Source organism: Callorhinus ursinus, unplaced genomic scaffold (genome assembly GCF_003265705.2).
Source record: "Callorhinus ursinus isolate GAN/ISIS: 27379988/994484 unplaced genomic scaffold, GSC_fseal_2.0 scaffold18, whole genome shotgun sequence".
Taxonomy (NCBI): domain Eukaryota; kingdom Metazoa; phylum Chordata; class Mammalia; order Carnivora; family Otariidae; genus Callorhinus; species Callorhinus ursinus.
The window spans coordinates 11,047,291-11,068,531 of NW_027397080.1; the positions used below are offsets into that span (position 1 = coordinate 11,047,291).

General features: G+C 45.6%; 1 protein-coding gene across 1 annotated transcript in view; it reads left to right on the forward strand.

Annotated features, from left to right (window-relative positions):
* CSMD2 (CUB and Sushi multiple domains 2) overlaps positions 1 to 21,241 on the forward strand; it is a 598,617-nt gene that overhangs the window by 94,820 nt on the left and 482,556 nt on the right. The window contains exon 3 of the mRNA XM_073902955.1: positions 14,639 to 14,751. Within this exon, the coding sequence (XP_073759056.1) occupies positions 14,639 to 14,751 (113 nt within the window). The remainder of the gene's footprint in view (positions 1 to 14,638; positions 14,752 to 21,241) is intronic.

Consider the following 21,241-nt stretch of genomic DNA (forward strand, 5'->3'; position numbering starts at 1 on the left):
GAACCCAAATATTCCATACTTGTTACTTTTTCCTGATTTTCACACCTGGTAACTCTTTTCAAAAGGGAATGAAGGTGATGATAAGGCACTTTGCAGAGAGCATTCCCCTTGTTCAAAAGATTCACCAGAGGTTGCCTTGACATGGCATGCTTTCTTCCTACATTTTAAGAAGTTCATCTACTAAAGTTGTATTTTTGCTTGCCTCTTTGGAAATTCCTGGAGTAGTACAGACCTGTTTTCCCCAAGGAAGAGAAACAGGAAGAGGGCTTCAAGGATGGCAAAGCCCAGCAATGAAAATGGACTCTTACTGACTCCCTATGTGTGCCACTAAATTTTAACTTCTCTGGCGATTTCTTGTCTCCACTTTGCTTGGGGAGACTAAGAATGGACTAATGAGGAGTCAGTCACCCATGGAAGTCGCCATAGGAAGACCTAGAGATAGTGGGGAGCTTTCAGGCTTTCTTAGACAGGCAACATGGCAAATTGTCCTCGTTCTAATTGACCCTGCTGATTAATGAGGTCACTTATGGTATCAATTATTATCGTGCCAAGAGAATGTGTATCAAATTGAAACAAATGCCCATGAACTTGCTTATTCTATTAAAAAATAAAGTAATGAGAGATGATTAACGGTATGTGCTCTGAGAGAAGCCACAGGAAAGGAGAGGCGGGAGAGAAAGGCAGAAATGAGCCTTTCTGATTAGGGGTTTAAAAAGGCTTTTGTTTAAAAGTAGCTTTCTATTGACCCTCTTCCTTTCAATGCCGTGCCTTGGGGGAGCAGTCTAGACTCAGTGGTCTCTACTTCCTTCCTTCCTGTGAACAGCTTAACCCACTGCAACCCACTTTCAGCCTTACCACTCCACTTAGACTGCTCTGGAAAAAAAAGTCACTACTGTTCTACCTGCCAAATCCATTGGCCCTCCAGTCCTTCTGTACCAGTCCCCTCAAAAGTGTTGACCACCACGGACCTCATTCTTCTTGAAACACTTTCTTTTCCCAACTACTCTGACACCACCAACTCCTCCTTCCTCCTTCCTTCCTTCCTTCCTTCCTTCCTTCCTCCCTTCCTCCCTTCCTCCCTCCCTCCCCCCTTTCGCCCCTCCCTCCCTTCCTTCTTTCATTCTTTCATTTACTTTCCCATGTATTTATTGAGCACCTACTGTATGCTAGGCACTGAACCTAAAAAGGTAAACAAGACGACAAAGTCCTTGTTCTAAGTGGAGCTTAGATTCAAGCAGAGGAGGAATAGGCAATGAACAAAAAGTGCCTGTAAATAAGACATTCAGTGTCAGGAGTAGGAAGACAGTAAATCTGAGTGACCATAGAGTGTGAAGACCGGGCAACATCAGGCAGCGTGGTCAGTGGGACCCCTCTGTGACCGTGATACTCCATCCCTTCACACAGCAGTCCCTCAAATCTTGCCATTATCTCTGGAGCTTTCATGTCTTTCTTTGTGTCATTTTACCCCCTGTAGACGTGGGCCAGACCTTGGGGATCATGGGATTGTGCTGGATCAGTCCCCGCTTTGCACCAAAGATGATTGAAGATGTCATCCAGGGGGCGAAACTCAGTTCCAAATTCAAGCTGACAGTTGTCTAATTCTGAGGTTCCAGGCAAAGAGACGGAGCCCAGGGACAAGGCAACAGTTCTCAACCCAGGGCCATCGACTATGATATGAATCACAGCCCTCAGAGTTATGCAGTATGGTGGCCTGAAAAATCCCGGAAGCCAGACTAGAGTTAGAAATTCAGACAGATGCTGGGGAAAAGAGCTTGAGAGATTGCCCGGACCCCCTGCCAAAACTCCCAGGTGACCAAGCTGTCTCACTGCCCCTGGGGCTCAGTCCCATCCTATCTCCAGCTGAGGGCACAGGGAAGGGCTCTTTACTATTAACTGCACCTGTCATGAAAGGCCAAGTTGGGTCAAGGTTTTCCAGGATCCCACGAAAGCAGATAAAGTCTGCATCTGCTAGAAGGCTGAGCAGCCTCCCGAAAAATCCCCTCTCTTGGGGAGACTAGTAATTAAGCAGTCATGGGAAACACATGGAGGATGAACAGCTGGTTGTATCCATTTGTTCTCCTGTCATTGGTTGGAGACCAATTTCATAAATTACATGTGGAGTTGGATTTTGTCTTTCCTCTGCTCATGCCATCCTCTTTGCTTGAAATGACCTCACTGTTCTCCTGCTACCCTCCATGCCCTTTGGATGATTGGCTAACAATTTATCCTTTTAGATCAGCTCAGGCTGATGATGTCGAATTCCCTGGGAATCGCTCTCACTGAACTTACTGTGTTACATTTTCATTGTGTCTTCAGCAGTAGTACAATTAATTAACTCCTACTGTGTGCCTAGCACTGATCTCTAATGATGGGCATAGACCAGGGAACCAATGGATCAAAATCCCTGTCCTCATGGAATTCACAGAATAATGGGGAAAGGTGGACTTAATAAATAAGGATTAATCAAATATATAGTATGTCAGATGGTGATAAGAAATGTAGAACTAAGAGATCAGGAGACAGGAAGAGGGGAGGGGAGAGGGTTGCAATTTTAAATAGAGTGGTCATCGAAGACCTTGAAGACCTCCGTGGAAAGGTGATATGTGAGAAAAAAGCCTGAACAAGATGAGGGAACCAGTCAAGTACGTGCAGGGGAGGAAATGGAATAGCTGGGAAAAGCTGAGGGAATAGCAGGTGCAAAGGCTCGGAGACAGAAACTTGCCAGCTACGTTCAGGGAGCAGAGAGGGGGCCATTATGGCTGGAGTGAGCGAGCAGGGAAGACTATTTGGTGATAAAGAGAGAGAGAACGGGAGTGCGTGATGGTGACAGAGGTTTGCCCAGGGCCTTTGGGTCATTATGAAGCCTTGGGCTTTATCCCAAATTAAGCGGGACACCTTTAGAAGAGTCATAAGCAGAGAAATGACATAATCTGACTTAAAGTATCATGCCGGCTGCTGTATTGAGAATAGTCTGTAGGGGGCAAGAGGGATGTAGGGAGAACAGTTGGGAGGTTATTGCAATCGCCAAGGCAAGAGATGGAGGTGGGGTGAACAGGATGATAGTAATGAAGGTGATGAGATGTGGCTGAATTTCTGGGATATATTAATGGAAGTTTCTACTTTTGAGGGTGAACTTCTTGAGGACCAGGTCTATGTCTTATACATTTCTATCCTCAGAACTAAACATAGTGCATGACGTTTAATAGGGCACACAATTAATATTTGTTGAATCCATGGTTGATGAGAAATAATTTTTAAATGTTAATAATAGGAATAAGTCAGCCTCTGGCCACTTTTTGGAACCTGTCAGATCATAGAGCAAATCCTGGCTAACAGCCACCTAGATTTTCCAAACTTTTGTCGTAAAGAAGGCTGCTCATGGGTGTGCTGGACCAAGAAGTATGGGGCATGTTGGCTTCAACTGTGTTTGTCTATTTTTCTGCCTGCAGGACTTCTCAGAGCCTTTAATACACTCATGCACAGGTTCCCAGCATTTCTTAGTTTGAAGTGCCATTAAGTGCTTCAGTTATTTTTCCACGGGTAAAATGGGTGCTCCATGGGTAAAAGACACCTATCAGTTCTACTTATTAAATAGTTAAGGCCAAATGGCTAAATAAGTATATACACCATAACAATTTTATAGCTGTTTGAAAAAATAATAAATATAAATTGAAAGAAAAAAATTCTATTTTTATTTCATTCTTAAATAACCACCCCTGGTTACTAATGGAATGTGTGTACTTATTAGGCTATGCACAGCTTCTCAAACCTTGGAATCAGATTGGACACCACCACCCTCATATTGTGTTCCACAGTGATTTCACACAGCACCTGCTTTATATCACACCAGCCACCAACTTTGCAAAGATATGATGTCATTTAATGGAATGTAGCTTCATGTTGAAACTGTGAACTGCCTCGAGCTATACTTTGTGTGGCCAACAGAAACTGAGTGTCAGAGATTCCTTTGAAAATTTAAAATATTCCACACTGCTCTTACAAATTTCCCGCAGCACCCTAGCGTACCGTGGCACACGGTTTGAGAACTGTGGTGCTACTTTGGATGTAGCACTTCCCAAAATTATTTGCAGGTTTTCTCAGGCAAATCTACTAACATAACACTGGATGCAGCATGGAGAGAGAATATCCAAGACCCCTTCCTGCAGAATCAGGAGCTGCAGTTCTATGGCAAATACTCCTGGGTATTGACAGAGTGAGCGTGCTTAACATTTGCATTCTGAGCATACAATGCTGCTTCCTTATTTTTAGCCGTCAGCAGGTGGGCCTGCTCTGACTCCAGACCTTGCTTCTTAAAGCCTGCATGCCTCCCAGACAGTGTATCTAGAGATTTGGATGCCTAGCATTGCTCCTACCCAGCCATACTTAGGACAGGTATACTGGCCTCCCCCAAAATGTCTGTACATGCGCAGCTGAAGGCGGACGTTTGTGAAGCCAGTGGATGTTTTCGGAATAGACTGAGACATTTTAGAGAAGATCCTTTGGACTTAAGCTGGGATTTTTCAGCAGATATCTGGCTAATGCCAGGTGATCCTCAGAAATGGGGGTTTATTCCAAGGATCTCCAGTCTTGGGACGGCACAAGACCCATTGCTACAGATTTTTGGTTACTGTGGGTTTCAGGGCTTCCGAGACCAGGAGTGTCAGTGCTCTCATGACCTATGTAGCAATAGCATGAGCTCTGGGACCTGCCTTCTCCGGGCATCCCATCTCCCAGAGAGTGCTCCACAGCACCCCAGCCCACAGGGTGCTCTAAGAAAAGAAAGAGCTTATGACACAGACACTTAAAAGCACAGAAAACCCGTTGTTGTTGGGTTTTTTTTGCAAGTTTCCATTTTAGAAGCTCTTGATGCAATGCAAATGGGAATCACCAGAGAGAACGTGTGTCTATAGGGGTGTGTGTGTGTGTGTCTGTGTATTGTGTGTGATTATGACTAATGTCCATCAATTACCTGCAAATGACTAGACAGTGCCTGTAATGATAGTTCTGTTTTTAGCTTAATGGTTTATGTATCTAACTAGTGGTTGCTGTCTGGAGTAAGGCTGCTGGCAAATCAAAACACTATTTGCCAAGCCTGTCAGTGTGATAAATGTTGCTTGCATTTACTCTTTTATTCCCAAGGTCAATTGACATGTCTTTTTTTATATTACTGTTTGATGTGCTAAGAACCTTAAATGAGAGCCATCCAATAAAGGCCCAATTTGCTGTATTCCTATTTATTCCTGGATAATTTTCTATTAGTTGGGCTCTTGAAGATTTCAGGGAATTGACACGCATGGATCATCCTCAGAAATAGGGATTTATTGCCAGGATCCCTGGGTCTTGGAACAGCACAGGGACCATCTCCTTGGCCTTTCGGTCATCCTGGGTTTCAGGGCTTCCAAGACGAGGAACATCGGCAGCCTCGAACATTGTGACCTGCCTTGTCTGGGCATCTAATTTCCTAGAGGATGTCCCACAGAACCCCAGGCCATACACTCTTAAGAATAAAAGGGTCAAATGTGTTGGGAGCTCTCGGCATCATCTATTCCTGTCTTGCGAGTTTGCTATTCAGTTATTAAATGCCTCCACAAGCACTTTGTTTTTGTTTATTTTCTGAAAACTCCTTGCCTAACTTTGTTTAACCCAGCATTTTCCAATTCTGTTTAACTGACAGACACCCTAGAATATCCTTTGCAGAACAGTCTAGTATTTGTACTTTGCAGACGGATCTGGTTGTGGTCATTGTCACCCTCTGTGCTGGGGGTCCCCGTGACCACCCTCAGCTTCCATGATGTGCTGGAAGGACTCAGAGGAGGCAGCCTATAGTTGTCCTCATGACTATGATCTGTCACGGTGAAGGCTACAGAGCAAAACGGCCATGGGAAACCGTGCACGGGATGAAGTCTGGGGGAAGCCCGGCACCGGCTGCCAGGAGTCCTTTTCCAGTGGGTTCACACGGAACGTGCTTAATTGCCCCGACAAGGAACTGTGACGACACATGTGAAATGCTACCCCCAGGAAGGCCCACTGGAGACTGAGTGCCCAGACTTTTTCCTGGGAGCAGGCGACATAGGCACTGTCTGCCCGGCATGTCCCAAAGTTCCAGACTCCCAGAGGGAAGGCAGGTGTTTAGTGTGAACTGTAATGTTCATGTAGATAGTTTAGGCCACCCTTACCAGTTCTGGGAAAGGTGGGGACCCTCCCGAAATCCACGTTCAATACCAGCCAAGGCCAACCTTGTAAGCTGGCTTCAAACAATAGTCAGGCCTTTTCTGTCTATTCTCTGATGGTTGAATATTCATTCATTCATTCATTTTATATTTGCCTTAATCAGCTTGGCTGCAATAACAAACGTTCCATAGACTGGGTGGCTTGTAAACAACAGAGATGTATTTCCCATCACTCTGGAGACTGACCTGCAAGGTCAGGGGGCCAGCATGTGAGGATCTAGTGAGAGCTATCTTCTGGGCTGTAGACTGCCAACTTCTCCTTGTACCTTCACATGGTGGAGAGCAGAGATCCCGTTCAAGTATCCCACACAAGAGAGCTCCGCCCTCACAACCTCATTTAATCCTAATTACCTCCCAAAGGCTCCACCTTCTAATTATCACACATGGGGGGAGTTGACTTTCAACATAAGAATTTGGTGGGGGGGCATTCAGTTTATAACACTATCGCATCTAGTATGTGCTATATACTAGTGATGCAGAGAAAAAGGTAACCCTTGTCCTTGCCTTCAAGGGACTTATCATCAGAAAGGAAAGACAGATATATCCCAAGTAATTCAATAAGAAAATCAAGCCATTACAGTTGGAATGAATATTGCAAAGGAAGAAGTACTCTGTCCTCTGAGAACAATGATCAGGGATCCCTCTGCCCTTTCCCAGAGGAGGTAACGTTCAATCTGAGACCTGAGAAGCTAGTGGGAGATGGGTAGGTGAGGTGGTGGCAGTTTGGATAGCTAAGGCGGGGGGGCAATGCATGCAGCCCTACGGACACCCGATGCAAAGGCCCTGGGGTGGGAAGAAACATGGCACATTCAAGAAGAGTGTACAGGCCAGTGTGGGTGGAGGGGAGAGAGACGTGAGCTGATGCAGAGAGAAAGGCAGGCCGAGTAATGCAAGGACAAAGCCTTGAGCAGCATCACGCGAGGGGTGTCCCGTCTGTGTCATCCCCGGGAGGATAGATCTCTGCTTTCGCTTGAGGCGTGGGGCTTTGCAGTCACAGCGGTGTTCAGGCAGTGCTCTGTCCCTGTCCTCAGAAGGCTGCCCTGTGCCCCTTTCTCTTGGGAATCGAGAGTAAACAAACTATCATTTTGCTGGCAATCCTCTCCTGATCTGCTGGCCTCACCACACCTGAATAATAATAAAAGCTACATTTGAAAACACTGTAGTAACAAACAACCCTCAAATCTCAGTGGTTTAACTCACCAAGTTTATTTCTTGCTCAAACTGTAAGTTCAAGAACAGCTCACAGGGACTCTGCTCTCTGCTGCGTGGAGTCACCCAGAGACCCAGGTAGTCAGGGACCCCGGATTACTGCAGTGGGGGAATTGGGCAAGAGGTGCACAGGGTCCTCAAGCCTCCCTCCCAGAAAGAGCACACTCCACTGCTACCCGCGTATCCTTGGCAAAGCCAGTGCCATGGCCAGACCTGCCCTGAGCCACGGTGTGTCCGGGAAGAAAGAAAAGCCAGGGGTACGTGCTGAGGAGCACCAGTGACTTCCCACAGGGACCCATGAGGATGCAAATGGATTGACTGGTCTGGGAGGTCAAGGACGCCTCTTTCAGAAGCACTGAAATGTTGAGACATTTGTGACGAGATTTGAACGATGAGAGGGAGCTTTTTAGCCCAGGAGGTGGAGGGGATGTGAGAAAGTGCTCTAAAAAGGAAACAGCATGTGCAAAGACCCTGAGGAGGGGCAGGTTGGTGTATTGAAGGAACTGAAGCCAGGAGGGGAGTGGGGAGAAAGGTGAGGGAAGAACATTTTATCGCTGGCAAGTGTTTGGAGTGCAGCCTCATGGGAAGCCTCCATTTTACTATCATTCAAAAATTCTCCACGGGAAATGCACCCCTTATTGCCTGCACTCTGGGCTGACCACCACCCCTGCCCTTGACCAAGGAAGACTGGAGGGGCCGGAGCCAGGTGGGATACAGGGCAGAGACTCTGGCAGGGGCTGAGGCTTCCAAGCCGTGTGGAAGTCACAAAGGGTCCTGGCCTTAATCTTAAGAACAACGGGAAGCCATTGGTGGATTCAGCACTGGGAGAGGGAGAAGTTTGGGGTCTTGGACATCACCAGGGTCCAAGAACCTGGGTGATCTGGGCGTGGAGGCAGAGCAAAGAGAAGGTTCTTGAGGAGCGGGAAAGACAGGAAGGCTTGAGAAAGCGGAAGAGGAGTATTCACTTACATCTGTGGCCATGCCACCAAGCTCTCTGCACATTTTAGAATCAGTGAGGAAGAGAGCCAACAGCAGGAGGGGCTCTTGCTGGTTTTGTCATCCTATTAGCCCATGTCTCTGATAAGTCTGGATTCCACTCTTGAAGGATGCCTCACCCCTTTCAATATGGTATTTAGATACGTCAGATAAACGATGGAAACATTTGAAAGTTTTATTTGCTTATTCCGACATGCAGCATGGTAACTCTTCCTGACCGTGAGGTCATCAGCGTGTCTCAGATTTATTCAGCAATCAGGAGTGGGTAAGGGAAGAACAGGCACAGAGGCAGGGGAGTGATGATTCAAGGATCCAGACAGGAGATCCAGGCTTTCACCCCCCGCTCCAGCATTATCGCTTTTGAGGAATTCTCCATGTTAGAATTTATCTACCAAGGCTGGGAAAGAAAGAGCAGAATGGTAAATATCTGATTAGAAAAAATGCCTTGTAAGCTCCAATTCCATATATTGCAAGCGATAAAACTGTAATTGTTTGTTGACAGTGTACATTAGCTATGCGCGGCCTGTGTCAATATAGTACCAAGAAACTAGGGCCTAGGAGTCTTTAACGGCAGCTCAGAAATATCATGGAAGCAGCCTCGGTGAAGTGTGAGAGTCCTACATGAAGCTGTATGTTGTTGAAGGAAGAGTTTCCCAGACTATCTGGGAAGGGCACCCAAGGGCATAATTCTGGCGGACACGGGTGAGAGGCAAGTTGCACTTGCTGTGACCTGGGCCCATTTGGAGGTTGGAGACACCTAGGGCTGGTTGGGATAGGGCCTGGAGAGCAGAGGCAGATAGAGGTCTGGCCCCAGTGGGGACAATTTGATATTTTAATGGCAGGGTCCATTGGGGGCAGGAATCTGTCATTGGCAGACACGCATATCTGGGTGTGGGCATGTCGGAAGGAAGCCAAGGGACAGGTGAGTTTTGGGGACAGTGGCTTTGGGGCTGGAGTATGGTTCTGGTGGGCAGGGACCCAGCCAGGCTGCAGGTATGTTTGTAGTGGCGGGTGGGGTACAACGTAGGAGCTGGATTGTACAGGAGGCAGCTGAAGAGAGGGGCCTGGCAAAGACCAAGTAGGAGCTCAAGGCTCGATCTAGGTAGACCGAGTCAGAACTAATGGAGGACTCAGGTGCTGTCTGATAGAAACATAGTGTGAGCCATAAGTATAATTTTTAAAAACTTTAAATTTAGAAGTCATTATAGATTCACAGAAAGTTGAAAGGGTAGTACAGAGGTTCCATGTACCTTTCCCAGTTTCCCCCAATGGGTACATCTAATGTAACGATAGTAAAATAGTAAAACCAGGAGACTGACAGTGGCACAGGGAATATGCATATGACTTTGTCCGTTTGTCACATGTGTGCATTTATGTAACGACCACTGCAGTCAGGATACATACCTGGTCCATCGCCACAAAGATCTCCCCCGTGCTACTCCTTTATAGTCACCCCACTTCACTTCCTCTCCCCATCCCTCACTCTTGGCAACCACAAATCTGGATGGAAAAGAGAGTTTTCCATCTCTCTTTTTTAAAGATTTTATTTATTTATTTGAGAGAGACAGAAATCACAAGCAGGGGGGCGGGGTAGAGGGAGAAGCAGTCTCCCCACTGAGCAGGGAGCCCAATTAGGGGCTCCATCCCCGGACCCTGAGATCATGAACTGAGCCGAAGTCAGATGCTTGACCTACTGAGCCACCCAGGCGCCCTGTTTTTGATCTCTTTAATGTCATTCCAAGAACCTGATATAATAGAATCATCTGGTATGTCATCTTTTTTTTTTTTTTTTAGAGAGACCGAGAGAGAGCACATGCATACACATGAGTGGTGGGGAGAGGGGCAGAGGGAGAGGGGGAGAGGGAAAATCTTAAGCAGGCTCCACACTTAGGACTGAGCCTTGTGCGGGGCTTGATCTCGTGACCCTAAGATCATGACCTGAGCTGAAATCAAGAGTGGGACACTCAACTGACTGAGCCACCCAGGAGTCTCTGGTGTGTCATCCTCTGGGATGAGCTTTTTTTTTTTTTCCACTCAGCATAATGCCCTTGAGATCCATCCAAATTTTATATGTATGAATAGCCCATTCCTTTTTATTGCTGAGTAGTGTTCCATGGTGCAGAGGTGCCGTGGTACATGGAATGGTGTTCATCATTCACCTATGCAGGGCATTTGGGTCATTTCCACTTGTTGATTATTACCAAAAAATAAAAGCTATGAACAACTGTGTAAAGGTTTTTGTGAGGACACAAGTTTTCATTTCTTTGGGATGAATGCCCAGGAGTGTGACTGCTGAATTGTATGATTGGTGTATTTGTGGACTTTTTTTTTTTTTTTAAGAAATGGCCTGTTTCCAGAGTGTACCATTTTACATCCTACCAGCAATGTTTGGGAGATTCACTTGCTCTGCATCATTGTCAGCATTTGATATTGTCACGATTTTTATTTTATCTGTTCTAACAGTATGTAGTAGTAAGTAGCTCACCTTACTACATGGTCTCACTTTCCATTTCCCCAATGGCCAGTGATGTGGAATATTTCTAATACACTTGTTTGCCATTCTTATATCTTCTTTAGTAAGATATTTCTTTTTGTCTTTTGCTGACTTTCTAATTGGCTTATTAGATCTTTGATTCATTGTCAGTCTTCAGGGAAAAGCATTCAGTCTTTCACCATTAAGTGTGAGGTTAGCTGTGGGATTTTTGTAGATGTTCTTTACCAAGTTCAGGGAATTTCCTTCTCTCCTTAGTTTTCTGACAGGTTTTTTTTTTTCCCCCCATCATGAAGGAGTGTTGAATTTTGTCAGGTGTTTTTTTCCTACATCAGTTAACATAGTTGTGTGATTTTTCTGCTTTTGGCCTGGTAATGTGGTGGATTACAACGATTGACTTTTAAATATTGAACTAGCCTTGCATCCTTGGAATAAACTTCACTTGGTTGTGGTATATAATTATTTTATTATATTGCTGAATTCTCTTTGCTAATAATTTTTAAGGAATTTTGTGGTTATATTCATGTGGGATATTGGTCTTTAGTTCTTTTGATTTGGGACTGTCTTCGGTTTTAGTATCAGGGTAATACTGATCTCATAAATGAATTTGGATGTGTTCCCTCTTTTCCCTATTTTCTGGAAGAGATTGTGTAGCATTAATGTTAATTCTCCTTTCTAAGCTTGGTAGAATTCTCTAGTGAAACCATCTGGGCTGGTGTATATCTTTTTTGGGATTTTTAAAATTACTAGTTCAATTTCCTTAATAGTGATAAGGCTTTTCAAATGATCTACTTCTTATTGGGGAGCTTACAGTAGTTTGCACTTTTCAAGGAACATGTCCATTTCATCTAATTTGTCAAGTACATGTGTATAATCTGTAGTATTTCCTCATCACCTTTTTGATAGCTACAGGATCTGTTTTCTGTAACCTTTGCCAAGTCTGGATATTTGCCAATGTGAGAGGTGAAAAATGAGTCTTGTGGATTTAGTTTCCATGTTTTTTATATTAAGTAGGTGGATCATTTTTCTGTTTTTGTTTGTGTCCTTTGCCCTTTTCCTTTTTACTTATCTTTTTCATAATTTGTAAGTGTTCTTTATAGATTATGAATGTTCACCCTCTTCTTATCATATATATTATAATCTTCCCAGTTTGTATTTTTCCTCCTTTTTTTTCAGTTTCTTTTGCTTTGCTACATGCTTTTAATTTTCACATAATTAAGTCAATTAATATTTTCCATTAATGCCTCTGGGATTTCATGCTGTCTCCATCAGTAATCAATTGCAAGAGATAGAACCCAAATCAAACTAGTTTGAGCAAAAAAAAAAAAAAGAGAGAGAGAGAGAAAGAGAAGAAGGAAGGAAAGGAAAAATGGATGGATGGATGGAGGAATGGCTGGATGGAAGGATGGATGGATGGATGGAAAGTAGGAAGGAAAGAAGGAAGCAAGCAAACAGAAAGAATGTTGGCTTATGTAATTGGGCACTGCAGAGGTCGATGTCTCTGCACGGCTGGATTGAGGCTCTCAACAATATATCATCAGGGTTCTGTCTGTCTTCTCTCACTTTCAGCTTTGTCTGTATCATGTGGGATATCATTTTGTAAAGCAGCTAGGCTCTGGGTAATGATAAGAAGGCTACTGGCACTCCCAAAATTACATTCTAATGATTTAGAATCCAAAACTGAAAGCTCTTGGAATCTGTATATCATATCCTGTGGAAGGACTCAGAATGATCCTGTTTGGGTTATGTGCCCTCCTTCTCCATGCCTTGAACTGGTCCACAAAGATGAGGGATATGTCATGATTGGTCATTTGCCCAGTTCTGTAGCAGGTGAGCAGGTGAGGTATTCCGCGCAGCAACAGCATCCTAGAAGAATGATGGTAGAAAGTGGGAGCCAAAGGAGTCCTTTAAACATGTCACTCTTAGAAAGACCTTCCCTAGCATAAGATGATACAAGAAAAAAAATAGCCTGTTTTTTCCTAATATGTATGTTTCACTATTTTACATCTAAATTTTTGACCCATGTGAGAAAGTGAGGGAGACAGAGACAGAAGGCCAGCGGCAGGGAGGGGAGAGATTATGGGGTGATGTAAGCATCTTTTGCTGGAGGCTCTTATACCAGAAAAGAACATGACCTTGGAACTTCTTTGGTCACCCGTTTCACAGCTCCATCACTTTCCTTCTCTGTTTCTTGAGTTTATTTTGAGTTAACACGAATCCTATAAGATTAGGATGGTGAGAAGGGCAAGGGCTTCATCTAGCAGAGGGCTTTTCACAGTGGGCATTAACACATGTCTGATTCAACGTGTCTGAACCTGAGGTTCATGACTCCAGGGGACATCTGGGCATCCAGATATTATATGACAATGGGAGGAATAGAGCAGGACCCGGGGGCACCACGGTATCCCAAACTACTTGAAAATGAGGGTAAAGGTAAATCTTGAGTTCCCTCCCAGAGCCCTGACTGGGGTGCGGCGAGGCAGGGTGAGCCTCAGGGAAGAGATAAAGGACAGAGGCAGACAGGAGATCGGCCCCCTCACCACCTCCTCTGTGCATCCTCAGGTCATGTGTGGGGGACCCAGCCGTGGACACCTGCTCTCCTAAAATACGTTCCCAAGTATTAAGTAAAAGCTTCCTTATTTTATCTTTTTAACATTAGGAGAATCTTTTACAAATGATTCTCTTGTGTTGCAAACGAATTATCTCAAGTTCAACAATTCTTTCTGTTTCACCTCTGTTTCTTTTTCTTCACTGAACTCACAGAAAAAAAAAATTAAGATTTTAATTTTAAAAGCATGTACAGTATGATCCCATTTGTATGAAATTATTTCATTGACGATGGTCCCAGCTGTTGATCCCTCCATCTCTTTGTATGTCAACTGTCAAGAACAGTTATTTCTAGGGCGCCTGGGTGGCTCAGTTGGTTAAGCGACTGCCTTCGGCTCAGGTCATGATCCTGGAGTCCCGGGATCGAGTCCCACATCCGGCTCCCTGCTCAGCGGGGAGTCTGCTTCTCCCTCTGACCCTCTTCCCTCTCGTGCTCTCTCTGATTCTCTCTCTCTCAAATAAATAAATAAAATCTTTAAAAAAAAAGACACCTTTAAAAAAAAAAAACAGTTATTTCTAGATTGCATTGTTTTTTTTTTTGTTTTTTGTTTTTTGTTTTGGTTTCATCTTTTAAAACTAGTAAGCACTTACCATTTTTATAAAAGCAGTAGACTCATTCCTTTTAAAGAATAAAGTCTGCAATGAGAAGCATCCACCTTCCGCTACTTACAGTTGGGTATATTTTCCTCAGTATCCAAGTGAATGTTGTCTGTTGGAAATTATTAGTTGTCAATTTGTGGTGAAGTCGACCCAGAGCCACAGAGGACCTTAGCCAGGAAGGGGAGGGACGAGAGAAGACACCCAAAGAGGAGAAAAGAGAAGAGACATTTAATGAGGCACACCTCCGGGCCAGGGGATGGCCTGTGGCTCCGGGGGGGAGGGGCCTCCACGTGTCTATGACAGAAGACTGCTGCTTGTCACCACCTCGGCTCCATCACCTCTTTGTCCTCGGACACCTTGCATATGCCCGGTGTTAGGCTGCTTTCATATCCCTCCCCGCGCCGAAATCAGCATTGTGCATCCAGCAGGCGCTCAATAAACGCTTAACGGATGCTCATCTCCCAAGGGGGTCCTTCTCCCTAAATGGCACCTCTTTGTCTTTCAGGCTCACAGGCTTTCAGCTGCCAGCTACCATCGTCAGTGCTGCCACCACCCTCTCTCTACGCCTTGTCAGTGACTATGCGGTCAGCGCGCAGGGCTTCCACGCCAGCTATGAAGGTAGGTGCCTCCCGGCCTGGCCACAGGGGCCTGGCGTGTGAGGTCAGAACGGCTGTGGGCAGGGCCGTGTGGCTCTCAGCTGCAGGGGTGGGGTGTTCCTGATTCAGAGCTTCCTCCTGTCCTAACAAGGCTGCCTACTAACCAGTAACTTGGTTACCTAAGTTGTCCATGCCATGTTCCCAGGAACCTGAAAATTGAAATCAGAGCTCAGGGCCAGTCATTTACCCTGAGGGTCTGGTAACATCCTACTTGTCTGTCCTCTAAATGCGTTTGGTTGTGTTTTTATTTTTTTAATTCCGTTTTCTATCGGGCTTAATTGTATAAGGTATCTCTGCTTGGTTTTGGAAATAAGAAAGATAGAAAGTCTAAGTAAAAGAAATACAAAATGTAGCTGAAAAAAAAATTATGCTCCGTCTTGTCACTGCAGAGAGTCAGTGTTAGATCATTCAGAGAAGAAAAATCCATTTTTCCTTAATAGCGCAGATTAGGGTTTCTTGGTTTGAGCTATGCAAATAATTTCCACTTCTCTCAGCTTGTTTAAATATAGTGTTGGCATTCAAATTAACACCAATATCTTCAGATTATACACTATTATTATTATTAATTTTACTATATTAGTTCAGAAGGTGGTACTTCTAGATCTCTGTCATTTCCCTGGGAAATTTACATCTCATTAATAGGTAATTGTGCTGCTCTTGGCTAAGACCCACACTGCTATTTTGTGTTGAGATCATTAATAGGCATATTTCAAGACCGTTAATGATAATTAAGAACAGTAATGACATAACACCCTAGTAAAGCATGCCAGTTATTTGAAAGCTTTCTTGCCTCCAAGAACTTAAAGAATAAGTGATGCTTTTTCAAATGGAGCTAAAGCAGTATAGAAACAGATACCACCTTTGTCCTGACTAGGAATAGACTATGGAAACAGGGCAAGTCCTACTTCTTCGGGAAAATCCACCCGTGGTAGTCGGGGTGTGGGGGACAGAGTTTGATGCTTTAACCTGAGCATTTGAGGACTCCTGAGAAAGGTCTGTTATTTTTAACTAAAGGTTCCTGAGAAGGCTCCAGAGAAAATTCTGCATGCCTTTAACTGATAGTTTCTGACATAATTCCAGATCACTTTAACAGAGGGCTCCTGACATAACCATAGTCACCCTTAGCTGAGGGCTCCCGACAAAGACCTAATGGTCCCTAAAGGTCTCTTGAGGTAGCCCAATTTCTTTAGAAAAAAATGATCAGTTCCTCCCAGTATCAAGTCTGTGATCTTGGTCATTCTAGCTACATCTTCACCCCAAACCTTTGGTCCCTGAACCCAAAGTAATTCTCTCCAAGTTTGAGTTACAACCTCCTTACCAAGAGACGCCTCTTCAGGAATCCCTTACAGCATCTCTGGTCCTGAGTTCCTCTTACAGCATGTGGGCCTTGGGGAGACTGGGTGTGTTTGGGGATGGTGGTGGGAATGAGTCAGGGGCACCACAGTTGGTGTCTGCAGAGATGCTGGGAGGGGCCGAGCCAGAGGGCCCTGGCTGGAACCTCAGGATGTCCTCAGTCCACCATCCTTTCAGATATTTGTCTGAGGCCTGGGCTTTCATGAGTGTCCTATTGACCCTGCCCACGTGGCCCCCTCTGCGAAACAATGCCAAGCACTCTTCCACCAGGCAGAGCAGATCTGAGGTTATAGTCACTGATATTGTTTAAATCAGAGCTGGTATGTAGCCTGGGAATCATGGGCGGGGCTTATAGTTGGACATCAAAGGTCTATAAACCCCTTGAAATTAGGGGCAAATTTCTGATACTTAAAAAAAAAAATTTTATTTTTATTTACTTATTTTTTTTTAGAACAAGTGCTAGCAGGGGGTGGGTGGGCAGGGGAAGAGGGAGAGAGAGAATCTTAAGCAGGCTCCACGCCCAGAGCCGAGCCTGACACGGGACTCGATCTCACAACCCTGAGATCATGACCTGAGCTGAAATCAAGAGTCAGATGCTTAACTAACTGAGCGCCATTCTGAATTTATATGGATGTGTGTGTGGATGGGTGTGTTTTCTTTTTTTTAAGGAAGGGTCTAGAACAGAGATCAACAAACTATGGCCCGCTGGCTAAATCCAGTCCGTGTTTGTTTTTGTAAATAAAGTTTTATTAGCATGCAGCTAAGCCTATTTGTGGTCATGTTGTCTATGACCGTTGGCCTGCGCTACAACTTCAGAGTCTCGCTGCTGCCACAGAGACCACGTGGCCTGCAAAACCTAAAATCTTTACTCCCTCGTCCTTTACAGAGAAAGCTCGTTGACCCTTTGTCTAGAGCTGTGCCGTCCAGTGTGGTCGCCATTAGCCACACGGAAATATTTATATTTACATTACTCAAAGTGAAATAACACTTAAAATTCAGTTTCTCAGTCCCATTAGCTTCCTATCAAGTGTCCAGGAGCCACACTTCCATCAGCTTCACAAAGGGTCTGCGATTCAAAAGAGGTTATAAAATAGTACGGTAGAGTAGAGGCTGATGGGTCCCTCCTTCCACCTGCCTGGCACAGAGGAGGGAGCCCAGACATGAGGGGGCTCAGCATTCTGCTGCAGGACCAACGGGCCAGAGGAAGGACCTGCCCTACCCCAGCCACATAACGGTGTCAATGGTGGTAAGAGGACAAAGCCTTGCAGGCAAAAGGCCCAGGCAAACCCCATCCGTGCACACAGGTTGCTGTAACTGAGTCCCCATGCAGTCTCCTGGGCAGCGTTTCTTCCAGCTCCGGTCTGTGTGGCTGCTGTCTTTGTGTGGCCTGGCAGAGTGGCTCAGAGATGGGTGTGCTAACAAGGGAGCCAAGCACAGAGAAGCCGAGGCTGGGGCTCTCACCAGATCCCATGGATCTGGCCTGGAACTGGACCCTGGGGCGACCTGTGCATCCACAAAAGTATGAATTGCACTGACTTCTGGAATACCCCAAGTGGGGGGGGGGGGTGGCCGAGAAGGTGGGAGGAACCAGTAGGGGCAGCCGCCGCTGGGAGTAAACCACGTGCTACCTACATTCACCGTGGCGGCCTGGGCCTGTCTGTCACCGGGCTTATCAACACGACGCCAAATAATCCCGTCTTTGCGGATTTACTGATAAACACTAGCTTCTTAGGCCTGTAACTGACTAACTGACCTTGGGCAGAATTTTTGGAACTACCTGGGCCTCATTGAAGGGGAGGGGGGCGGATCCAGTAGTCAGAACGACTCTGAAGATTTGGCTTTCTGGGGAAGAGGTCAGCTCCATTGCGGAGTGCACCTTAGACAATTGTGCTGGACAAGTCCTAGACAGACAGGGTCCAGAAGAGGAAGGCCCCGCTCCACCATGAGGCCGGGCTGCCCCCCGCCATGACGGCCCCCTTGCGTTCTCTAGTCAGGATGTTGCCGAATCCATTTAGAAAACACCTGGGTCCTGCTCTGGATAGCTCCCCTTGGCCGACGTCCCTGAGAGTCCACTATCAAAGCGAGTCTGTCTCCTCCACTGCATCGGGAGCGTGGAAAGTGCTGATACGGGGCTGAGCTCCTGCGGAGACTTTGGAGAGAGGTGAAGTCAGGTGAAGAGTGTCAGCCCACGCCAGCTGGCCCTTCAAGGCAAAGATCAAAAAGGCCAGTCGTCTAACCCTGAAGACGACAGGAGATGCTTGATTTGTAATCCCCGGGGGACAAGAGCGTGGGCTGCGGCCTCGGACCAGAGGGAAAGGGATCAACTTGTATTATGCGCTGACTGTATGCCAGGCACTTTACGTACATTTTTCTCACTTAATCCCCACGGCAGCCCTGCGGACAAACATTGCTATCTCCATCTTACAGATGTATGGGCTGTATGCGCCTCGAGAGTTTTGTGTTCAGCTTCAGGCTACTTGATGGCCAGGAGTTTTTCCGTGGCTTCACTAAAGACTGCGCTCCCTGCAAAATTCCTAGAGTAGGGCAGAAATGGGTGACTCCATTTCATGGGCAGGTAAACTGGAGCTAAGTCAGAGGCCGGGGGAGGACCCAGGAAGCCTGCCTCAGCTTCAGCACCCCTCCTGGCTGGTGTGGGTCATCCTGGGGAGGCCACAAGAGATGTGTCCAGAACCTCTCAGCTAGGGTTGCCGGATAAACTCCAGCATGCCCAGTTAATTGGAATTTTAAATTATTCAAATTAGAAATTTGAATAGTTAAAGTAGAAGTCTGTCCCGAACATGCCACGGGATATACTTATACTAAAAACTTGTCCATGGTCCATCTGAAGCCCGAATTTAACAGAGTGTCCTGTGTATTCATTTGCTCTGGTAACCCTATTCTCAGCACTGAGTCCCCAGGAGTCCTCACCCCATTCACTCCCTGCCCCCCTTCCTGACTTCCAGATCCGCCCGTCCTGCTTTGCCCCCCTGGGGTTGCCCATCCTCCGCAGAGGGTCCAGGCTCACCTCTGCCAATCTGGCGAGTGTACATTTAGACAGCTCTCCGTGCATGCACACCGAGGTGTGCATCTGCCCAGGGATGCAGATCCACATGCCTTTGGAGTTATGCTCTACGTGCAGTTCTGTAATCTGGTTAATGGGGATGGCGTTTTTCTATGTTAAGAGAAGTAGCCCTGCTTTGTTTGTCCTTCCGAATGAATATCAGCAAAGGGACCACTGTGGTTTGCATATATCACAATTATTTAACCAGTAGTCTTTGTGGACACTTAGGTGAAGAACATTCTTGTACATACAACTTAAACCCTCATCTAATTATCTTCTTAGAATAAATTCTTGGAAGTGCAATTGCTGGGTCAAAGAGTGGGTAGATTTTACATTTTAATGCATAATTCCACAGTGTTCTTGGAAAGGTTATGTTGATACACACCTCCACCAACAGCACATGAAGGTCTAGCCCTCTGCCCCCTACTTTACCTACCTTGCATGTTGGTGAGTTTTAAATCCGTTTCATTGATTAAAATAGATAAAAAATGAAATCTCATTGGTTGTTATAGTTTCTGTCTTTTTGATGACAGGGAGGGTCGAGCACCTGTCTTCACTTACTGGCCTTTTGTAGATCATTTTGTAAATTGCCTGTCCTCCCCCCCGCACATTTTTCTTTTGAGGTGTTAGTATTTTTTCTTATCTCTTTTTTTGTAAGTGGGTTTGCATATTAAGGATATTAAAGTTATGGGTTTCCTTTTGATGTGTGGGAGTTTTAATTTTTATGCCACCGATTTTAAATTAAGAAATTTACTTTTGTGATCTACCTTTGGTGTCATGTTTGGAAAGGTCTTTTCCATGCCATGATCAGATAAATATTCATTTAAATGTTCATCTTATTCTTTTGGAGTTTTATTTTTACATTTTACTTTTTAAAATCCCATTGGAATTCAGCTGTGTTTGTCTTGGTTTCAGTGGCTATTTCTATCTCTGGCCCTCCAATGCTCTTTCCTGCCTTTTCCCTCTTTGAGTGTGTGGAAGTCCCTTACGTCTCAATTTGTCCCCAGTGTGACTCTCCCTGATGTTGTCTTTGGGCATTATTTCTCCCAGCCTAGCCGCCAGGCTTCTCGCCTTCTCCACACACGATCTCAAAGACTCTGGGATTGTTTCTGTCTATTCCAGACTCATCAGCATGTAAACAGGAGTTATTATAAGCAGACCAGAAAAGTCAATTAGATGAGAGTCTCTGCAGGTTTTAAATGCCCAATCCTGGTTGCACCTTTGCGTTTTCGGACCATTAATCCAGAGTCGTCCGTCTGATACTTCCATGAAGGAGAACCCATCCCTGAGTGCGGGGTCTCAGTCAATCAGATCTATTTTCATCATCCAGATCTGACAACAGGTATTTCTGCTTAGCCAACTCTGACTGTCATCTTGGAATCCCACTATCAAAATATTGTAGGCTGCCTTAAAAATCAGGCCTGTTCTTTTTCACTTAGTTTCTCCACGGAATCTAGAAGGATGAAGAACCCTTATTCTTGCCAATTCCCTGGTAACTGTTAAGGAGAGAGGTGGCATCATACAATGATTAAGACTCCAGGTCCTGAGTTCATACGTGCCTGGAATCAAAGCCCGTATCTGCCATTTACTTGCTGTGCAAACTTGGGCAAGGAATTTGGGTTCTCTGAGCTCTGACCTCCCCATCTGTGAAATCAGGGTAAGAATGTGCTTCACAGAGTTGTGAAGACTAAGGAAGAGAACACACAAGTCACACGATGTGCCCAGGGCCCTGGCCAATATCCCTGCTCCATAAATGTCCGTGGATTCATGAAGTTCCCCTCATGCTAGCCTAACTCGCCAGAGATTATCTCAGGAGATGAGAGAAAAGATGATGCCATTGCCAGAGGTCACAGTCCCAGCTCCACCCCAGTCCCCTGGCTTCTGAGTTTGCCCCAGACCCTCAAACCAGTTGTTCATGGTGTGTCTGGTCTACAAACGGACCATGGCCTCTGTGGGGAAGGAGCAGAGTGTTGTCCATAACCGTGAACCCCAGCACTGCCATTCAAGGAGTCCACTGGACAGGGATGAGGCTTTGGGC